The 21,105-nt window shown below is 34.8% G+C and overlaps 3 protein-coding genes across 9 annotated transcripts in view; 1 reads left to right on the plus strand and 2 right to left on the minus strand.

Annotated features, from left to right (window-relative positions):
• Positions 1-7: 7 nt before the first annotated feature.
• On the minus strand, positions 8-3,546 carry LOC127062830 (arginine--tRNA ligase, cytoplasmic). The gene is made up of 9 exons (XM_050991677.1): positions 3,257-3,546; positions 2,686-2,929; positions 2,433-2,588; positions 2,117-2,351; positions 1,628-2,052; positions 1,391-1,532; positions 1,066-1,325; positions 797-989; positions 8-699 (listed from the first exon to the last, which is right to left on the minus strand). Exons 2-9 carry the CDS (start codon positions 2,731-2,733, stop codon positions 125-127), a joined length of 2,034 nt encoding a protein of 677 aa, XP_050847634.1. The 5' UTR covers positions 2,734-2,929; positions 3,257-3,546; the 3' UTR covers positions 8-124.
• A 218-nt stretch (positions 3,547-3,764) lies between these two features.
• LOC127062183 (CD63 antigen-like) lies at positions 3,765-5,365 on the plus strand. Its single transcript, XM_050989934.1, has 6 exons — positions 3,765-4,272; positions 4,349-4,531; positions 4,612-4,782; positions 4,898-4,987; positions 5,116-5,235; positions 5,300-5,365. The coding sequence occupies exons 1-6, from the start codon at positions 4,066-4,068 to the stop codon at positions 5,363-5,365; spliced, it is 837 nt and encodes a 278-aa protein (XP_050845891.1). The 5' UTR covers positions 3,765-4,065.
• Positions 5,366-5,450: 85 nt separating this feature from the next.
• Positions 5,451-21,105, minus strand: part of LOC127062823 (teneurin-a) — a 473,231-nt gene continuing 457,576 nt past the window's right edge. For 6 of the 7 annotated variants that reach the window (XM_050991641.1, XM_050991640.1, XM_050991645.1 and 3 more), the window contains 10 exons: positions 18,688-18,807; positions 17,256-17,440; positions 16,855-17,006; positions 16,031-16,689; positions 15,715-15,950; positions 14,439-15,547; positions 14,133-14,355; positions 12,051-14,041; positions 11,731-11,914; positions 5,451-11,651 (listed from right to left, as the gene is read on the minus strand). In XM_050991641.1, coding sequence (XP_050847598.1) covers positions 10,690-11,651; positions 11,731-11,914; positions 12,051-14,041; positions 14,133-14,355; positions 14,439-15,547; positions 15,715-15,950; positions 16,031-16,689; positions 16,855-17,006; positions 17,256-17,440; positions 18,688-18,807 — 5,821 coding nt within the window. In that variant the 3' untranslated portion in view covers positions 5,451-10,689. The remainder of the gene's footprint in view (positions 11,652-11,730; positions 11,915-12,050; positions 14,042-14,132; positions 14,356-14,438; positions 15,548-15,714; positions 15,951-16,030; positions 16,690-16,854; positions 17,007-17,255; positions 17,441-18,687; positions 18,808-21,105) is intronic. The other variant, XM_050991642.1, reaches the window with a different exon arrangement.

Below are 21,105 nucleotides of genomic sequence, written 5' to 3' on the forward strand. Positions count from 1 at the left end.
TATTACATTGTATTAAAGCAACTGTTATTTTATTATTATAAATTGGCATAAAAAGTGATTTTATATATTTGACATATACGAAAAATACAAATATGCTTTTTTTATTTTTTAATATCATCGTTTATTACATACGTGTAAGCGGTTTAATACCAAGTATGGAAAAACATTGTTCCATTATAATAGCAGTAGCTTCTGTCAATAATAAGCGACCCATATTTACTTGAATTATTTCACCAGCTTGATTCTTTTCGACACAATAACAATTATCGTAAAATTCAGTAAATACAGTACAAATATCATAGCAATATTCACAGAGTTGATGTATATGGAGATCCTTAGTTATTCTAAGTAATACATCAGGAAACTTTAGCAATACCTTAGCTAACTTCCATTCCTTTTCATGCTCTAGAGATACTGGAATCTCCTCTGCAGTTTTCTTTAACTGTGCTGAAGAAATATTAGCATTTCTAGCAATGGAATGAATTCTAGTAAGCGCATAAAGTAAATATACTGCAGTGTTTCCCCTATCATCTAACATTTTGTCAAATGAAAATACATATTCATGATTTCTATTATGAGATAAATCTGCATATTTAATGCAACTGTAAGCAATGGATTCTTGAGCTGCTTTAAGTTCCTCTTCTGTAAGTTCTTTGTCACGCCCCTTTTCTTTAAGTTTTTGTAGTGATCTGTTTACACCTTTTAGAAAAATAAATGATTGCATTTTAATATCTTTGCAAAAAATTTTTAAAAACGAATTATTATGTTCATACGAAAGGATGTACTTATAAATTACCTTCATCTAATAAATCTGATAACTTAACAGTATCTCCAGATCGTGTTTTAAATTTCTTTTTGTCTTCTCCAAGAACTAGACCAAATCCAACATGATCTACTCTAACATTTGATGGAAGAATACCTACTCTCTTTGCGCATTTAAATAATGTTTGAAAATGTACAGATTGACCTGAATCTGTTACATATATTATCTGAAAAATTATATAGTTTATGCGTTTATATACTTTTTGCAACAGATATACTGGTTCATTATAATCTAAAATATACCCAATCTGCTTTTTCATCATGAACACGTTGTTTGATGCAAGCCATGTCTGATGTATCATAAGTGAAACCACCATCCGATTTTATGATTGTGAGAGGTATACCACTATGATCTTCTCCCCATAATATCTTACGACCCATGTCTTCCTCTAAAAAGTTTTGGGATTCTAATTCCTTTACTAATACTTCCATTTTCTTTTGGTAAAATGATTCTCCTCTCTCTATGATCTTGATATCAAGTCGAGCATACAAGTTTTCAAATTCTGTGACAAAGACAATTGTAATAATATCATTAATCATTATTAAACATATATTTAATAATAGTTACCTTTTCTAGATACATCACAAATTAACTGCCAAGCTTTAATTATGTCAGGATCAAAGGATTGTAATTTAACGACACAATTGTATGCACGTTTTTTAAATTCTTCATCCTCATCAAACCTTGTTTTTGATTCTTTGTAAAAATTCTATAGTAATACAAATAAAAATAATAAATGTTACTGCAAAGAAGCAATCTTAAAATAATGAGAAAGACTCCATATATCATATAAAAATGAAATACCTGAAGGTCAGCAATTGGTGGAGATACAGTTAAGTAATCTGGAAATTTGTCCTGTAGATGAGCTATTAACATACCGAATTGTGTTCCCCAATCACCTACATGATTTATTCTCAGAACATTATGACCTAGATACTCCAATAATCTACAAATACTATCACCAATAATTGTAGATCTTAAATGACCAACATGCATTTCTTTAGCAATATTAGGACTGGAAAAATCTACAATTATTTTTTTTTTATCCACATGTGGGGGAAATACTGCTCCTATCTTTAAAAATGTCTTCAATACTTGTTGACCAAATTCACGTTTTAAAAATACATTTATATAACCTGGATTAGCAATTTCTAATTTTTCAATAAGTGGAGATGACTCCACTTTCGATAAAATATTAGTTGCAACTTCTCTTGGATTTGTTTTCATACCTGTAATATTTGCAATTTAATAATACATTAATATCAAAAAGTTCTATTGATTTCAAATACTTACCACTTGTATTTAATAATTTAACAATCTGCATAGAACTGCTAAATTCATAATCTCCAAATTTAGCATTAGGTGCTACTGCAATAGCTATTGGTGGATCTACTAAGTTTGGATAAGCGGCAGCAGTAGCATCTTGAAATAAATTAAATAAAGTTTCACATATACTAATGAAATTACTAACAGAAGTATCAGTAGACATTGTTTGAGTTTGTGGATTAGATCGCCTTGTTTCAATAGTCTACAAATATTAAAAAGATTGATTGATAAGTAATGATTTAAATATAAAAAATATATAAAATAACAAAATTATAAAATATACCTTTTTAAGTATGTTAATTCTATATTTTAATTTGAGATTTTCTTGCTGCAAATTTGTATAATCTTCTTTCGAAATATCACATTTTTGAACATTTTGGTTTGCTATATTTTCACGCAAATATTCGATTTCTTTTTTCAAAATTTCTATTTGCTCTTCCTAAAAAAGGTATGCTTATGAAAAAAATGTTAACCTCAAACCTTTCCGAGAGAAATCAAAGTCTATATTTTATGAAGAAATCGATAAAAGAAATTACCGCTTCAGTTGCTCTTTTATTAAAGACATCTATATTCAAGACAGACATTGTATTTAATAGATTTGAATACTTCAATAATTAACTACACCACGTGGATAACGTGAAATACGTAGACACGTCGTGTCCAGATTCAAGGTTATTCTTTTTAAGGTACATTTATTCGACCGCAAATGCGATAAAAATGATATTTATATAAAACCCAAATTTATTAGAAATTTTTATCTAATAATTCCATTATTCTAAACTATAAAATCAAAAGTAAGAGATTAATAATTTATGTACATTATTGTAATTTATAGCAAATACAGAATATTTATACTATTTGTATTTATAGTTTGATTTGTTGATAATGAAATTTTAATTGATAATTAATAATTTTTTCAAAATATATCAGTTATAAAATTACTTTTATTGCAACAAATTATTTATCTTCGTACATATTGATCAAAATTGAGCGCAAATATTAACAGATAAAAATAATGATATTTTACATTGAAACGATTATATATTTTTAACAGATACTATATCTGTTGATTAAATTTAATCAAAACTCTAATCAAATTTCTATTACCTATAACGGTTACGGATAACCAAAAAATAATTCTCGTCAGCGATAATGGTTGTTCCTAATCGAAAACAATTTCCGTTATCAATAGTGGTTATTCATAACCAAATATAATTTCCATCATCTATAATAATTATCGGTAACCATAAAAATTATAGTCATTTTTAATGATTTCGTTTTTCGAAAAATTTCTGCATAATTTAATGATGCCTGACTTTTATTTAAATAAAAATTAGTTTTTTTCTCAATGATCTTTTTCGATAGTATTTAAAAAATGATTGTTATTTTTAATATCTAATTTAATGCATCATATCAGAAAATAAAAGAAATTTTTTAAAGAGGTGGTATAAAGCATGATTGCAATTTATTTTTTATAATTAATATAGAAATTTTTGAATATTACGCCATAGAGGTCTCTGTATTGCATGTATCATCGATAACGGCGCGAAAACGACCACATATGAAGTTCAATGTTATTGATTAAAGATTAATCTCGAGGACAGAATATGAAACTTCGTATAATAAACAATTTTTACTAAATGTTTAAATAATCAGCCAATTGTTCGTATTATTTTGTGCTTGAAAACGAATGTTCTTTCTTCTTTTTGAAAACATCATACAAAAATAATTAATATAAATTTCATTGTGTTCCGAATGAAAATTTGTGAAATGGCCAACTTCAGTTTTTTGCACGATTCGAAATTTCAATAAATGCATAAATACATACATATAAGTATGTGGCGAGGATGATCAAGGTTATCTGAATCTAGAGAATACTTAAAAATTAATGACTTAACAAATGTCAAATTTTGTTTATGATGAGACATCAAGATATCACAAATGACAATGATACTGAGACTGACACTGCCGAAGAAGACGACATTACAGAAACCGAGGAAACTACCACAACAGGGAAAGATACTCCTCCAGATTTAACATTGTCGTTTTCAAAATTATCTTACAAACGACTTCCAAAGAATTGTGTGAAGTTCTCTTTTTTGAGTCTCAATAGTGTTACCTTTGTAAGTTTCGATAAAATAATCCTCTGGAAAGAAAGAAAATACAATTATAAATATTAATATGAATTTCTTTTTAAAGCTTGCTGGTATAAGCGCTGTAATCATTTCAATTTGGATGTTGGCCGATAATAAAATGATGTCTAGATTAATTGGACAACGTATATATATAACGACATTGCTCATAATAGGAATATTTGCTTCTCTTCTAGCAATTATCGGCATATTTGGTTTTCTCAAAAGAAAACAAAATTTCTTGATAATCGTATGTTAATTTGATAATTGATTAAAATGATAAAAATCTTAACGAAATATTCATAGAAAAATGTAATTCTTGTATTACAGTATATAATGTTCCATGCGTTATTTCTTTTTATGATCTTCGTCTGCTCCATTTTGAGTTTCTCTTTATTTGATAAACTTACGAAAAGTATTCACGAGGATATGACTAATTCGATTGAAAATTATCGTTATTTGGACTGGGTTGCGGAAGCTTGGGATAATACACACAGATATGTTAGTTTGATATTAATTTAAGATTGAAATAAATATATAATAAATAATTAATTAAGAATAAATAATTAATAAAAATTTGTAATAATAAATAATTCAGAAAAATAATTTATCCTAGTTGAAATGCTGTGGAATTCGATCGCACGATGATTGGGAAAAACATGGTATGCTTATACCACAGAGTTGTTGTTCAACTACTGTCGACAAAGTATGATTTATCTACAACAAATATATTAGTATTAATATTAATGAATAACACATGTTTGGAACTTACATTTTCTGTGATTTATCATTAACTTCTCTAAAATTCAACAAAAATTTTTGTAATTTTTTCAGTGTCTGAACATGACCGCTGAAGTAGTGTACGAGTCTGGCTGTTTAAATGGCGCCGTTGATTTTCTCAAATCGTCGGTCCATACGGTTTCTATATCGGTCCTTCTCGTGTCACTAGCTCTAGTACGTAATACGTTATCAGGATAAATATTTGTTCATTTGATGTCCTCATATCTCAAATTTTCAGTTCGCAAATTTATTCTTCGCTCTCGCTGCTCGCAAGAAATTCAAGATGTACCCTTTGAACGAATAATGGTTGTATGTAATTACATATCATATTACCTAAGGTGAATATCTATTAGAATCTGTGATCAGAAGTGAATGACAAGTCGGCGATGAAACGTTTTTTTCCCTTTTTATTATCATATATAGATCATATATTTTCTGAAAACACTTAATATATTGTACTTAAGATAGTAATATTGTGTGTGTAAGTTATTGGACATGCTGGTAGGGTCATGACATTCCTTCCTGCCTCGGGGCAGTATATGTATATTTCGAGTTACGAATTTGTTGTGTTTCTCTTTATTTTTCTTTTTCTTTCTTCGTTTTTCTACCGCGATAATTTGTTATTCATATCGAAGGGGAAAATCTGGATGATTCTGGATCGGGAATGGAGAAGAAAAAATACATTTATAAAAATTATTTATATATGTATATATACACACATACATACATGTGTATATATATATGTGTATGTATATTTATCATTCGTTTTTGTCCTCCTATGATAAAGGGACGAGAATTTGTTAGCATAGTTATTTCTCTTTTTTATTTATTTCTTTCTCTTTTCTTTTCTTTCCTTTTCTTTTTACGTTTAGGATAAGTGTTGGGGAGAAAAGGTAGGCAGTTTGATAAAAATGGAGCACACGGCGGTTATCGTACACGATCGATCGTTCCGCGACATCGTCCACTCTATTACGATACGAAATATTGACATCTTTCTCGCTTTTACACCTCTCACTTTTAACTCCTCGCTCGGAATTACAAACGCGTTATACAACAACGGCGAATTTAAATTATCGCGAAACGCACAACAGGGGCTTTCCGATTATATTAATTAATTAATTAATTTAATAATTATTTATTTATTTATTTTATCGCCGGTGTTCCATGCGCGAGGTACGGCGTCATTTATTTATTTATTTATTTATTTTTTATTCTTTTTCCTTAGACTCCTCTTTTCTTTTTTCTTTTATTTTCTTTTTTTTTAACTCTTATTTTTTCAGTTTGTAGTGAAGGACAGAGGGCTTGGGCGCAGTTTCAGGCAGATTCCATCCAATTACAGATATATTATATCATAGCAAACATCGTGACTATTTACAATAAATACAGTCGATTAGATTATATAAATAAAATATATCGTATCGTTAGTTTAGGTTTACAGCAACACGTGACAGTAAACAATTAGATCAGCGGCAAAGTAGCGTTTAATCTACCTAGGGTAGTGGTCGTAGTAGCTGCAGCGTGGCTGACTTGTGCTTTCGTTCGCTTCTTAATATATTTATATATATATATTATATATATAATAAATATATATATATATTTTTCTCTCTCTTTTCACTCTCACTCACTTGCTCTCTCTCTTTCTTTCTATCTCGTTCGCTCGCTCTCTCTCTCTCTCTCTCTCTTTCGCTTTTGTTTTCGTTCAATTTCCATCTTACTATTTTTCCTCTTGTTTCAATTTGTTTATTCTAATTTTTATTTTCTTGACCACACGATCCACCGAGACGCCGCTTCGTGTCAATCGAGTATATTATATATTTTATACCGCATGGACCAACTTATAATCTAACCGTTTCATTCTCTTCCTCTCTCTTTCTCTCTCTCTCTCTCTCTCTCTCTCTCTCTCTCTCTTTCTCTCCCGCTCTCACATATTTATATTTCATACACACACATATATATATACGAACACACACATGTATATGTATATATATATGTATATATATATATAATTGTTATTTTTTTGTAATCTACCTGATATTTACTTAAAGAATTACGTGGGATTATCGCGTGCCCCGATCGATCGACGAGGGGGACGAACTAAATTTGCAAAACGAGATGAAACTTCACGGAAGTTAGAGACTGCATTTTCTTGATTTTACTTTTTTTGTTAACTTTTTCTTTCTTCTTCTTCCTTTTTGTTTTACTAAGAGACTATGTCAAAGTAACGTGAGTCATGTTCTCTTCATTTTCCTTTTTTTTTCTTTTTTCTTTCTAACGTCTCTCTCTCTCTCTCTCTCTCTCTCTTTCTCTTTGTCTTTCTCAAATACGCGAGAGGGCCTCATGTAACTTTACGCGTATATACATAATTTGATGTTCGATATTTTAAAAAATAGTCGACTTTTTCGAATCCCATTGCCGGTCCGAATGGTGGCAACGTTCGGCACAAGATGAGAACGGATATTATAGCAAACGACGAGCGTTTAGATGCTTACGAATTTCTAATGAATACTTATAGTTCGGCGATCTAAGATAAGAAGATAAATCATTTTTTCTTCGAATGAACATTTAATTTTCTCTCTATTTCCCTCTGTTCCTATTATTTGTTGGCAAAGAAAACGTATAAAAAAAAAGATTGATCGTTTCTCGTGAATTGGACCGCAGCTTCTCAGTTTTCTTTCGTTCGTATACATTTAAACGCTCGTTCGACTCAAAAGTACATTACAAAGCCTCCCTATATATATAGGTATTCATATATATTTATATTGTTTTTTTTTCTCATTTTATTTATACATTCAGTGTATCATAAGTAAAATCTTCTTCATTTATCCAGACAGTTAACGTCGTTGTGCCATTATGTCTATTTATTGGTGGCGTCGACGAGATTAGCTCACAAAAGTATTTGAAGAAACGCGGATGATGAGATAACGCCGTGAATTGGACAAATCCGCTCTGATTCTCGCGATGTTGTTAATAGGATGCCGAGAGGACGATGAGAGGGAAATAGAGCTACTGTGAGAGAAAGAGAAAGAGTGAGAGAGAGAGAGAGAGAGAGAGAGAGAGAGAGAGAGAAAGAGAGCGAGAGAGAGAGGAGAGAGAGAGAGAGAGAGAGCGACGGGGATTTTGGATGGGTGGGGTAAGGGGATAGCGAGGGCTAATTCGGTGATGCTAACTAATTATCTTAGTAATTATGCACGGCTCTTAGAACGTATTAATAATTTACATACGTTCGATACAAGGAAAACGATCGGTACTGATGGGATTAGAACGGGAATAGGAGGGAGAGTTGTTGGTCGCGTTAATTTAGATACACACTTATTACTCAATGAAGAGAAACATAGTTTGACGTTCGTGTTATTCATATCCAGCAAGCACAAATATGCAATATTGTATATGTATTTTTTTTTTATTTTTTTTTTTATTTTTTTTATTTACCGATAATGAATCATTTCTCCTTTTTCTTCTTCTTCTTTTCTTCTTCTTCTTTATTTTCTTCTGCTTTTTCTTTCTTTCTTTCATTATTTCTTTCTTTCTATATTCTCTCTTTCCTTATTTTTTTTCTTTTAATTTTAATATTTCACTTAAACAGAGAGAGAGACATCGGCTTGCTCGCTCGCCCGACGCTTCCTTCTTTACCCCGCCTAAAATATATATATTTATAATGCGTATATCGTGCGAACGGGATTAACAAACAGAGAGTGTACCATCGATTATCCCGAGACACGTTTTATATCTTCGATCGTCGTTATAGTTCGTTAATCCTGCTGATGGCAGTAATATAAGAAGTTTCTCATTTTCTTTTCTTTTTTTTTTCCTTTTCTAGGTTCGTTTTTACGGAGGTTGGACGCTAAAGTGCTAGGATACGACACATCCATGTTTAAAAATATGTTTAAGCCTAATAATAATACAATGTTCCATTCACGCTCATGCTCTCTCAATCATACTCTTTCTCTCTCTCTCTCTCTCTCATCGTTCAACACTGCACAAGATTCTCGCTCTCTTTTTGTTTTTTTTTGCATCGCCGGAGAAAGCACCACTTTATAATACAAATTTGCTCGTCTCTTTCTTCTTGCCGATACATTCTAAGGCTTCAAAGTAGAACTCGAGCTAAGTCGATCAATCGTACACGTCAATCCCTTCTTCTGCTTTTTTATCTTCTTTTTAGATCGATCGATCAAACGAACGAAACGACTTTTGTGTCCCCTCTTTTATTACACTGACAATGAACGAAAAAAATAAAAAATAAAAAATAAATAGGAGTCATCTTAGAACGATAACGCGCGAGCTTTCTTACGAATTCCGAGGCCATTCATTGTTGAGATATGTGTGCACATTCGGTTCGCGTCCACTTGCAATCCACGTTTTATCGCTTTGTGTAATTCACTTTTTTTATCAACTTCTTTTTCTTTCTTTTTTCTTTTTTTTTTTTTAACTTCTTCTTCTATCTAAGTACGACGACGACGAAGTATCGCTCGCATACGAATGGGCAGGTGGGTACACACAGTTTCACATTGTACGGCAAGGATCGCATTCTCTCTCTTTCTCTTTCATACATGCATATTCGCTATAACTCTCTCTCTCTCTCTCTCTCTCTCTCTCTCTCGTTCTTACTCTAATGAAAAGTTTATACGTCAATGTAAAGCTATATATTGACTAGTTTCTCTCACTCGACTCGCCTCAACGACGAATGGCCCGCTTGCATTTTTGTTTTCTTTTTATTTTTTTTATTTTCCGTCCCTCTAACGATGACGTGACACACACGCTTGTTTTCACGAATTTTAGAAAACGAATGGTATTTGTGTCTTCGCTCGTTACACGTACATTTACACTGCGCCCACGTTCATTTTATATACTGACTTTTTCGTCCTTTGGAAATACCCTATATATCCGAATTAAAATCATTCTTTTCATATCGTATCTCTCTCTCTCTCTCTCCCTCTCTCTCTCTCTCTCTCGTTTCATCCATAATATTTATGTCCATCAAATTCGAACACCAGACTTTCAAAAGTCACAAATCTCTTTTCGAGAAAGAGAGATTCTTCTTCATTTTTATGGAAAGCTCTTGCACCGATTTATTTATAAGGCTTTCGCGCGTCTGCCAAATCACGGTTCTGTCGCGTACTCTTATCCGCGGGCAAGATTAATCCGTAATCCACGCCACGCATACTTTTTTTTTTAATGCTTACACACTACACCCTATCGCGGTAGATCATATAACGTTAGTGTTTTTGGCATCTTTGAAATACACAAATAGACTTTGGTATAAAACTTTTTGATAGTGTTCAGTACGTTTTCTTTTTTTTTATTTCTCTCTCTCTCTCTTTCTCTCTCTCTTTCTCTTTTTTTCTTTTTGTCTTTCTTTATACGTGTGTGTATCAAAGAACACTGCGGATAATATGTCACAGTAATTCTCATCTTTCTAGTAACACTCTTTATAATTTCTTTCTTCATTCTTTATCTCTTTGTTTTTCTCTCTCTTTTTCTTTGCTCATATTGCCTTTCTTTTTATTCGTTTGCGTAACGTCTACCAAAAGAGAGAGACCATAGCAATCAGTTTTTTGGACAGTAATTAACCCATTAAAAAGAAGGGCAGTGGAAGGAGAGCCATATATCGTTTTTATTGATCCAGACGATCTAGCAAAATTTATCCAACCACCAAAGCTTGCAAGATGGTGCTCCTCTCCTTCTGCGTCGTTTCTTACTTGAAGTGTCAACGGCTTTTTTGACGAATCTTATGTTGTAAGGATCCTCCGCTAGCTCTGGATAGATTTGAGCATCATGTATATATTCACCTTCGTAATTCGAGGCTACACCAACTTTCAATATCTCGTCCTGTTCGGCTACCATCCATTCGTTCGTTGTTGGAGTGTTAGCTTTAAGAGCTTCCCGTTCTCTATGCCAAGCCTTACGAATGGCAGTTGCTTTTGCGTGATGAAGAAGTCGTTGCTTTTCTTTCTCGGCTGTCGTGCCATATCGCAAATTGACGACGTAGCTGGTACCGTGTATCTTCACGTCGATCAGCGAGCTACTTCCACTGCCATTTTCGTTCTCGTGGAAAGTAGTATTCACTTGTCCACCGAGACGTTTCAATTGACCACGATCCTCGCTAGCTCTCCAAGTTTCTTCCTTGACGAAGTAAAAAGCATCTTGTTGAGCACTGTGAACGACGAACGTGAACGGTAAGAAATACGAACGATTGAACACCGAGGTGAAGACGTCACCATAAATAGCGTTCGCCGTTGGCACACTCGACACTACAGCCTGTCCATCGGCTGTTCTCGAAACAAGGATTCCTTTACCGAATGGTGGATCTGAGGCAGCACCTAAACGACTCGGGATTAGTTCACTAGTGTCTTTTTTAAGAGCTGATCGTGGTGGTGCTGAAAGGCTCATCGCATCACCAGAATGTCTTTGAGCAATGTGGGCTAAAAAGCCTGATTGAACACCAAGATTTCTCGTTCTTTTCTTCTTGCCAAATATAGAAGTACCTGGACCAAGAGCCGGTGGTACTAAACTATCGGGAAGCTCGTCAGGGAATAATTGAGGTGCTAAACTCTTTAGATCGTATCCAAGATGTGTGAACCATGATATGTGATCTAGAAAAAAGTGGAAAAAAGAGATATTATATATTCGAGTATTTTGATCTATAATATAACTGATATTTATGTCTCTTACCTGTGGGTTGATTTGGTCTATCTGTATGCCTGATATCGATCGGATCGTTCCCGTTAAATCTGTAAAGATGCAGATGCGTTGGTGTATCTATCCTGTCCAAGACATTTTCCCAAAGAGGAGACATCCATTGGCCTATCAAAGGATCGTAAACCTTTCCATTTGGCATGTGAACCAATGAAGTTACCTATCAAATTTATTAATATTAATATCATATTAATATTCTCTGTTAATATATATAAATAGATGTATATATATATATATATATATACATTCTAAAAATATAAAATATAAGTTTATATGTATATATAAATATAATTCACCTGATCCAACAATCCGCCACAAAAATCAACAGGTAAGTACAAATAGGGGTTCGAATCATACACAATGTGTCCGTATGGGGATCTCATGATTTCTCTTATGCCTTCGCCATATTGATTGAAAATCATTATAGGCGTGCCACACTGATCAGTGGCGATATAATATTTATGTCGATAAACTTGTGCATAAATAAGATGGCCTCTATCGTCATAAACCAAAGACATCAGCTTTCCATCACGTGGACTATATATTTGGCTGACTTCGTGAGGACGTTTTTGATTGTTATAAAAGAATTGAGTCACGTTTCCATAATTATCTTTTCTCGTTGCCAAACGATCGAGATGATCGTAATAATAACGGACGTCGAATCGGCCACGTTTAGTGGCACGTACTAATAGACCTTTAGCGTTGTAATTAAATCTCTCTTCTCTAGCATTTTGAACCACAAGACCTCTATTGTCATATTTGTAAAGACCTTCGCCGAATTTAATTATTCTATCCATGGTATTGTATTCCATGGGTATGGTGTTTCCACGATATCTAAGTGATAACATATTACCATTTCCGTCATATTTGAAACCCCATGGTTCTTGTGCTTCGACACCCGTTAATTGTCCATCGCAATCCCATGTGTAATTTTTCACATTGGTGTACGTATTAACAGCAACGTTACGAGTATACGTCCTGGTTTGATTTATACGTCCTCGAGAATCGTGCGTGAATTCCATTCTAAACACTTCCAAACTGTGAATAGTTACTGTCACTTGAGTTTCGTGGAATCTGTCGTCGGTAATCCTTGAAAAAAGTGCAGTGCCATCGAAAACCGTAGTCTCGTTTATTTGTGGTTTCGTTATTTTAAATTGCCCTATCTGTTCCAATAAGCCAGTTCTTGGATTGTAAGCCATGGTGTGAGGTGGTAAAGTTTGACCGCCTATTCTACCCTGTACAGCGATCAATCTGAAGTTCGAATCATAATCAAAAGTAAATTTGGCATTGCTGAGTCCGGTTTTGGCTCCGAAATCTATACGTTCTTCGACAAGAAGACCAGCACTATATTGATAATCCCATCTATATTCCACATCTCTTTCAGAATGTATAACTTCAGAAGGTAAACCACTTTCGGTGTACCTTATTTCACTTTTTCCATCACCATGAACGACTTCAGCCAATTGTCCAGATGTATGATATCTATAGACGATACGTGCGCCATCGCCAGGAAATACAGTTTGTAGAAGATTACCGTCGTGACTGTAGTGTTGAAGATACGCTCTAGTACTTCCTGGTGGTGTATATGTTACTCGAAGAAAACCGAGAGAGGCTTGACAAGAGAAAGAATGTTTCGTTCCTGATGGAAGAATAATATGCCGTAAGCCACCGTCATCGTCGTATTCCAAAGAGAAATGTCTGTCGCTAGGAAGAGTTATCTTGGAAAGCATGTTGAAGTCGTTATAGGTATATCGTTTTGTGCCATCTTGACTATTGGTGACATCTGCCAATTGGCCATGTCGATCGTAACCATAAGATTCGTCCGATGCACCCCATTTCCAACTTTCTATACGATTAAATCTATCGTAAGTGATGCTAAGGTTATGTCCTTGTTCGTGAGGTTGCCAAAGTAATGGCAATCCAGCAGGATCGAAGATCACAGTCAATAGAGGTGTTCTCGTTTTGTCGTAGAAAGTTTCTCGCCTGAATGCTTGTTCGAATTCGACAGCGATTACTCTTGTATCGTTTACCCAGATCTCTCTATTAAGTGTCTGTTGAAAGTGGCTTACGTCCCCGACAAGATTATAAGTGGTGGTCATTGTATTTGTTAGTTCACCGAGGGACATCACTTGATAACTCCACATTGGTAACATTTCTGCTTCCACCGGCAAAGCGGCTTCAAGCAGAGGATGTTTAGTCGTCGCTGCACTTAATATTCTTCCACCACTAGGAAGACATACTGCCAAACTACTGTTCGTGAATGAAGTTGCTTTCATAATTTTCGTACCTGTAACAATCGTTGATACATAGTAATTATATAAAAAAGAAAATTAGATGGTTAAATTATTGAAGATTTATAATTTGTTAAGCACACGTACCATCGGTGATAGTAAGCATTTTAGATCTCTCATTCTTCATTTCAAATTCTACAAATCTTTGTTTATCTCCTTTTGACAATGCTTGAAGAGGAGCAGATACTTGTACGGAAAGACCTTCGTCGTTAGAAAGATCCGAAGATAATTTTAATTTTTCTCCTGTTGGTAAGATTACATCAGTGACTCTTCCCAAACCGTCATAATTGTAAATATAGGTTTCGTCTCCCTGGAGAGAAAAGGGAAAAGAGAAAAGTTTTAATCAGTTTTCCTGAAATACGTATATGTATATATATATGTATATGTAATTACCCCTGAACGACTCGTGAGTAGACCAGTAGAACCATCATATCCAAGAGCAATCTCCGCTCTACCTCTTTCAGATAATTTTTCGAGAAAACCAACGGCAGAAATTTTCAATTCGGATTTATGATCTTGAGTATTTTCAATTGTACTAACCACGCTACTGTAATCTCGTAAAAATTGTATTTTGTTTCCTGCGCTATCAGTTACAGTAGAGAGTTTGCCAAAGCTAGTATTTTTACTGTATAGGAACGAATACCGAGTTTTTCCAGATGTTAGGTCCTTCGTAGATATGTGCTGACCATAACGATTGAACACGTAAACTTCGTTAGACGGAGGGAAGGGAATGAGGAACTCGCCACTTTCATCGTGATTCGGAAGATATGGTTGCAAAGCCAAAATATGTAAACTTCCTTGATCCGCGACGTGAACAACGCCATCAGGAGATACTGCTAAGGCTGATATGGCAGTGAACTTGGCATTCGATGATAAAAGTGTCTCCGTGCTACTGGTATCATCTGTGCAAGTACATGCATCCAAATCTTTTGTACTAGGAGTCGTATTATTACATTCGCATTGACCACGTAATCGTTCCTGTTGCTGTCCAGCAAAATGAGACATTTTTCCAGAGGAATCGACTATTCTAATAGAATTAACCCGATGAGAATCACTGTCGGCTATGTAAAGTTCACCGGTTGGGCTAAAACCAACGGCTAAAACCGAACCAAGAACGTCATCGGATTTCTTTAGATTCGTTGCTATAGTCGAATTTAATTTGGTGAGTTCGCTGGTGTTAGCATTGCCGTTGTTGTTGGCATTACTGGTACAGTGAAGAGGTGTACCGGCTACTACGCGTACTTTTAAATCACTGGTTAATTTCAGGACAAGTCTATCGTCAATGAAATGTAGGGATCCATCGAGAGGACTTAGAGTCAATCCTGTCGGCCATTGCAGTTGAGCTTGATGAGCAGGTATAGCACCAACACATGGTGCCGGTGACCAATGATTGTGGTGACCATGATGTCCAACCAGTGTGTGTATAATACCATGTGGATCGACAGCGCGTATGTTTGTGCCATCGGCTATATACATAGTTTTATCGGCAGCAATCGCGATACCTGTTTAATAAGCAATTACAATCTAATAGCATAATATAATCATATAACAATAGAAGCTATTGAAGTGATTTATAGCCGAGAACATAAATAACAAACATGACACAATGATTTCCGAATAATGTCATATTGATTTATGCTCTAAATAATCAGTAATTATCATTGTTTACCTTTTGGGTGGGCCAATTTTGCTCGTATCGCTGGACCCTCGTCTCCACAATGACCCTCGTCACCCGGAATACATCTTTCACCGCTACCGACAACCGGTTCAATGTTGATGCTAGGATCCTGAACTTGTTCTAATGAAAGCGCTTTTAATATCTGATGTTTTTCAGGATCACTGATATATAGATGTCCGTCGGCAGGGGAGACACATAGATAGTACTGATAGGCTACTTGAGTTGCACTGTGGAATATCGTTAAGATTATTATTCGTATGATGGATCAAGATTACTTTTTGTTAGCAATTTGAACGTAAGTAGTTACCTTAAAATTAAAACGGTATAAACGTTTCCTTCGGGTGTAATTCTACGTACGAGATTAAAGTCACCGACGTAGATACTACCGTCTGGGCCGCTGGTAAGAGCTACCGGTGTCAAAAGTCTAGCATCTTTGGCCAAACCATCACAGTTTTGACAGACCAAGCTTCTTTGAAGACCAGTACCCATTACTACTTTTACGGTACGTGGATATTGTTTGAAGTGTAACGTTGATCCATCCCCTTTTTGAAGGATTCCTTCGTGGAAGTTGTAATGATGATGGATGTCGAGTCCCCAACCACCGATATCGGAAATGTCTACGTCAAATCCTTGCAAAATCGCAGTTTGAGTTTCCCATATGACGGAAGGGCAAGTAGAATGTTGATAACCGATTGAAATTCTTGCTTGTGCAACTCCGTATACTTTTTGCTTATAGACATTTCTCTTGTTCCATGCGAAAGTGTGCGTCAAATTGGGGTCGGCTTCATAGGTTTTTGTATGAAGTGAACCCTCGATTTCTACGTGCACGTGTACGTGCGTTAAAGATTTTGGAATAAATGGTCCAGTCAATTGCATTCTAACAGTAGAAAGGTATCCAGCAGCTTGACTACTTTGATACATCAAATGGAGATTAGATCCAGGTATGGCGATACTTTCTTGGACGATCTGTTGTAAAATTGAAGATGGGCTCATTAATAAAAAAAATATACGATATCGTTTCCTTATAATACGATAATAATCATAATAATAATAATAATAATAATAATAATGGATTTACTTAACGACGATATAACTTGGGGGGAACTAATTATATCATATAATAAGGCTTACTTGACTCTCAGCGAATACCAGACTTTTCCCTGGCAAACCACCCACTTTTTCTGGCATCCATGTGCTAACGATGATTGGACGTAGAGTCTCATGATCGTGTTCCAAACATGGTCCGTGCTCGCTAAAGAGCCCCATGGAAATCCCTGGGAAGCCTATTATATTGTAAGCCATAAATGAAAAGAAACTAAAACGTAGAACACTTAAGGACGGAACAAAGACGGCACATGTGTACATCGAAGAAACAAGACGATAAAGTAACAGTTTCATTGGTAATTTTAAATATCCCGATAAAAAAATGAAAGTTATTCCAGAGATAATAAAAGAAGTTAATTAGCTCTACCGCACGATCGAAATAAAAATAAAGACCTAATTGCATCATCGAAATTATAGTTGATATTTACCGACTGCTGGACTAGGTGGCTGATTAGATTTGTACGGCTCTCCTTCCTTGCTAAGGGTCATCACGACGGGTGGTAAAACAACGATCTGATTCCAGGGCACGAACACAGTCCTCGTAAGAGGTTTGAATGGGCTACGTTGAAATTGCAATGTCACGGCTCCTCCACCATTAACCAAAACGTCGAACCTGATCGAAATATGCAAATACCTTTTCAATCTGAGCGACTATACGTATTATGCTTTGGTGATCCATCTCAATAGAATCGATGTTAATCATTCATAAATATTTAACAAAGTTATTAAAATTTGAATCTGCGAATGGAATTATGTGGTCGAAATGATCTCCCCTACTTTAATTGATCTCCTTGTTTTCTCGCCAATGTATAATACTTTTACAGCCCTTATTTATTTTGTCGTTTGTATTTCAATTTGATTATTGATACAAGAAACACGATATATCAGACAAATAATAATATTATTTTGCGATTGAATCGTGATGTTTATCGAAACGAAATGTAAGGGAGAGGGAGAGGGAGAGAGAGAGAGAGAGAGAGAGAGAGAGAGAGAGAACACGTGCCAAGCAAAGTTGTTATTACTCCGATATTGTGTTAAAATATTAAGATATTATGTCAACGAGTTTGTTGGACGCCGTTCGGTAATGATTCCTATCCACAATTTGATACATTACAGGAAAATGTAGAGAGTAATCGGAGGGTGGTGGGGAGCGGAGGTCGGGCTAATCAGATAGATTTGCACGGAGTAATTAGCAAGCTTTCGACATCATTAGCAGAGGCTTTGATGTGGTCTACCGTCCCAACTCCTCCAGCTCTGTATTTCAGGATTATCCTCACTAGGATTACTATATACCTGTCTGATATAGGTGTTTCGTGTCTCCCTCCCTTCATTACAATGCAAGGCTGATCCTATTACGAAGGACGTTCAAAACCCTGCCATACATGTTGCGTCCGTCATATGTAAATGCTAATATTACGCATACCTTTGAGGTGTATACTACGTAATTAGTGAACAGATTTGACTGCTTCCGGTAAAAAATTTTGAGGGAGAAACAGAGAGAAATAGAGAGAGAGAGAGAGGGAGAGAGAGAGAGACAGAGAGAGAGAGAGAGAGAGAGAGAGAGAGAGAAAGTCATGCTTTCTCATATCGTGTTTGCAACCAACTTTTTTTTCATAATAAACCGAGAGTTAAAGATATTTTAAAATAAAAAAAAAATAATTACAAATAAAACAAAAAGACAATATAAAAGTAGACCAATTAGAGCTGCGAATTAATTTTTTCTTTCTCGACCTGATGATACTCCTACTAAAGTAAGAGATTGTTTATATCGTATTTTTCAAATGAACATATTTATATGATTCCCTTAAAAGACATTATATTATTATAGTCGAAATAAGAGAAGATAATAAAAAGTCTTACCATCCATCAGCTCTGGTCAAGGTGAATCCAAATCGTGAGTCCCTGTCAACGGAGACTCTGATGCCTACTATTCCAAGTCCTTGCTCGGTTACAACTTGGCCTCTCATCACCGCAACACGACTGTTACAAATTAGAGATATATCCAGGTCCTCGAAAGTAGGACCACGTTCGCCGAAACGTTGAAATCCGCGGAATGCTGATTCGTTTTGAGAAATTTTGATTTTGATCATCGACAAAAGTAATAAGAACGATCATAAATCCAATTGTACAAAGAAAGAAAAAACGGAAAGGAGTTTTAGATAACCGGAAATAAAGCAATAATTTTTATCATTCATTTATATATTTTTTCATATGAAAGAAAGATCGATTCCATGTATTAAATAAAATCAGCTTCCGCGGAGAACGCTTCGGCGCGAGTCAATATTCTCACTTCGCTGCCAATGCGATCCGCAACCCCATTTTACGTGCGGCATTCGTGCGGCGTACGTGCGGCCGTCGTTCGTTTAACGAATCAAGCAAAAAAATAGAATTGGAAGAAGGGAAGACCGCGCGAGCAACGAAAGGGGTTTGTCTCGAAGATAAAGAGAGAAAAAAAGGGCCAGGAAGGGCTCTTTGGAATGCGAAGGAGCACGATGCAGTCTGATGATGCACTGCCGGTTCCGATCGAGAAGCGATAATATAATAATAATATTATTAATAATAATAATAATAATAATAGTAATGATAATAATAATAGTAATGATAATGATAATAATAATAATACTAACAACCATACAAGTCTCAATCAATTTTACAAAAACTATAGTTCCGTGATTGCAAGGATGCTTGGAATTTTGAGGCTGGTTGTGTCACGAGTCGAGGGTCGTGCACTAGAAACGATGCACGTTACGTTCTCTCTCGCGAAAATTAGGTCGACGACGAGACGGCGGCGAAGTGGGAACCATGTTTCTTAGTTTTTTTTCATTCTTTCTTTTTTTTTGGTGGTTTTTTATAGCTTGCTAGGTTTTGAATTACGGGATGAAAAAGATGCTAATTTGACGCGAGGCAGGTTGTGTATGAGAGTGAAATAGATAGATAGAGAGATAGAGAGAGAGAGAAAAAGAAAGAAAGAGACGGAGTGAGATAAGGGGTGGTTTCGTGATGATTCGTGGAGATTTTGTGATAGAAAGCATGCATAAATATATATATATATATATATATATATATATATATATGTATATATTATAGTATATATGTATATTATATATATCATGTATAAGATATGTAATTAGAGGCATAAGAAAAAGAGAGATATATATATATTGTATATAATTTTGGGGGTGTCAAGGTTTAAGGGCACGGAGAGTGGCAACTGGATTTTATCTGTGATTTTATAAGACGGAATATGTCAAAGCTGAATAATTTCAAGCGATTCTGTGTGGCGGTGATTATAATAATGAAAATCGATGTTAGAGGTAGAGCGAGGTAGATACAATATATATAGATATATATTTATATGCGCTACCGCATATGCATATATGCATACGGTTTGTTACGCGATATCGCTCAAAGGGGAAGCGTTATAACAACGAGCTTTTCTCGATGCTTTTCAACGTCGTCGTCAGCGTCGTCGTCAGCGTCGTCGTCAGCATCGTCGTCAGCGTCGGTAGAAGTGAGATATAAGATGAAATTTGCAACGTACAATTTCTCTTTGGTCTGTTTATCTGTGTATGTGTGAAAGTAAGAGAATAGACTCGCGTAACAAATCGTATATATGTCCCTCTTTAATGTATAAATAAATATATAGAAATAGATGCGTACTATATGTTCGATTCATATATTTACTTATACATGTATGTATATATATATATATATAAAGAAATATATATGTATATATATATGTATATATATATACATATAAAATTATCTCTCCCTAAGGGATTGCATATAGGGTTATTGTCGTTCTTGGAGGATTACATTTCCCCCACGAATCGATGTAACGCGAATTTTGCTCTATTATCTCTTATCTATCTCAATTATTTTTTATTTTCATGATGCACCGTGCTGTCAGTCGGAGGACCTGAGGATCAAACATTGCTGGGGAGCTGATCCTCCAAGTACGAGCACAGCAAGGTGGCAGGCACAGTCGTCTCACTACTGTAAGTCCAAACCATAGTGAATGGTACAAAGAAAAAAAATTGATATATATATATATATATATAAAATGAGAGAGAGAAAGAGAGAAAGAGAAAGAAAAAAAAGTTGAAAAAACAGATAACTTTTGAACACACTGAGAGAGATCTTTAATGTAAGACAGACACCAACCTAAAGGATATATATATATATATATAAATATATATATGTATGTATATATATGTATATATACATACATATATACATACATATATATATATAAAATGGAAAACGAAAAAGTGAACG

Source organism: Vespula vulgaris, chromosome 3 (genome assembly GCF_905475345.1).
Source record: "Vespula vulgaris chromosome 3, iyVesVulg1.1, whole genome shotgun sequence".
NCBI lineage: Eukaryota > Metazoa > Arthropoda > Insecta > Hymenoptera > Vespidae > Vespula > Vespula vulgaris.

Bases quoted from the DNA above. Each gene is read 5' to 3' on its own strand.
- LOC127062830 (XM_050991677.1), bottom strand. From the start codon at position 2,733: ATGTCTGTCTTGAATATAGATGTCTTTAATAAAAGAGCAACTGAAGCG. The intron at 2,053-2,116 runs GTAAGTATTTGA...CAAATATTACAG, and splicing joins TAAATTATTAAATACAAGTG to GTATGAAAACAAATCCAAGA. The intron at 700-796 runs GTAATTTATAAG...TTTTTCTAAAAG, and splicing joins ATCAGATTTATTAGATGAAG to GTGTAAACAGATCACTACAA.
- LOC127062183 (XM_050989934.1), top strand. From the start codon at position 4,066: ATGATGAGACATCAAGATATCACAAATGACAATGATACTGAGACTGAC. The intron at 4,273-4,348 runs GTAAGTTTCGAT...TTCTTTTTAAAG, and splicing joins GTCTCAATAGTGTTACCTTT to CTTGCTGGTATAAGCGCTGT. The intron at 4,988-5,115 runs GTATGATTTATC...TAATTTTTTCAG, and splicing joins GTTCAACTACTGTCGACAAA to TGTCTGAACATGACCGCTGA.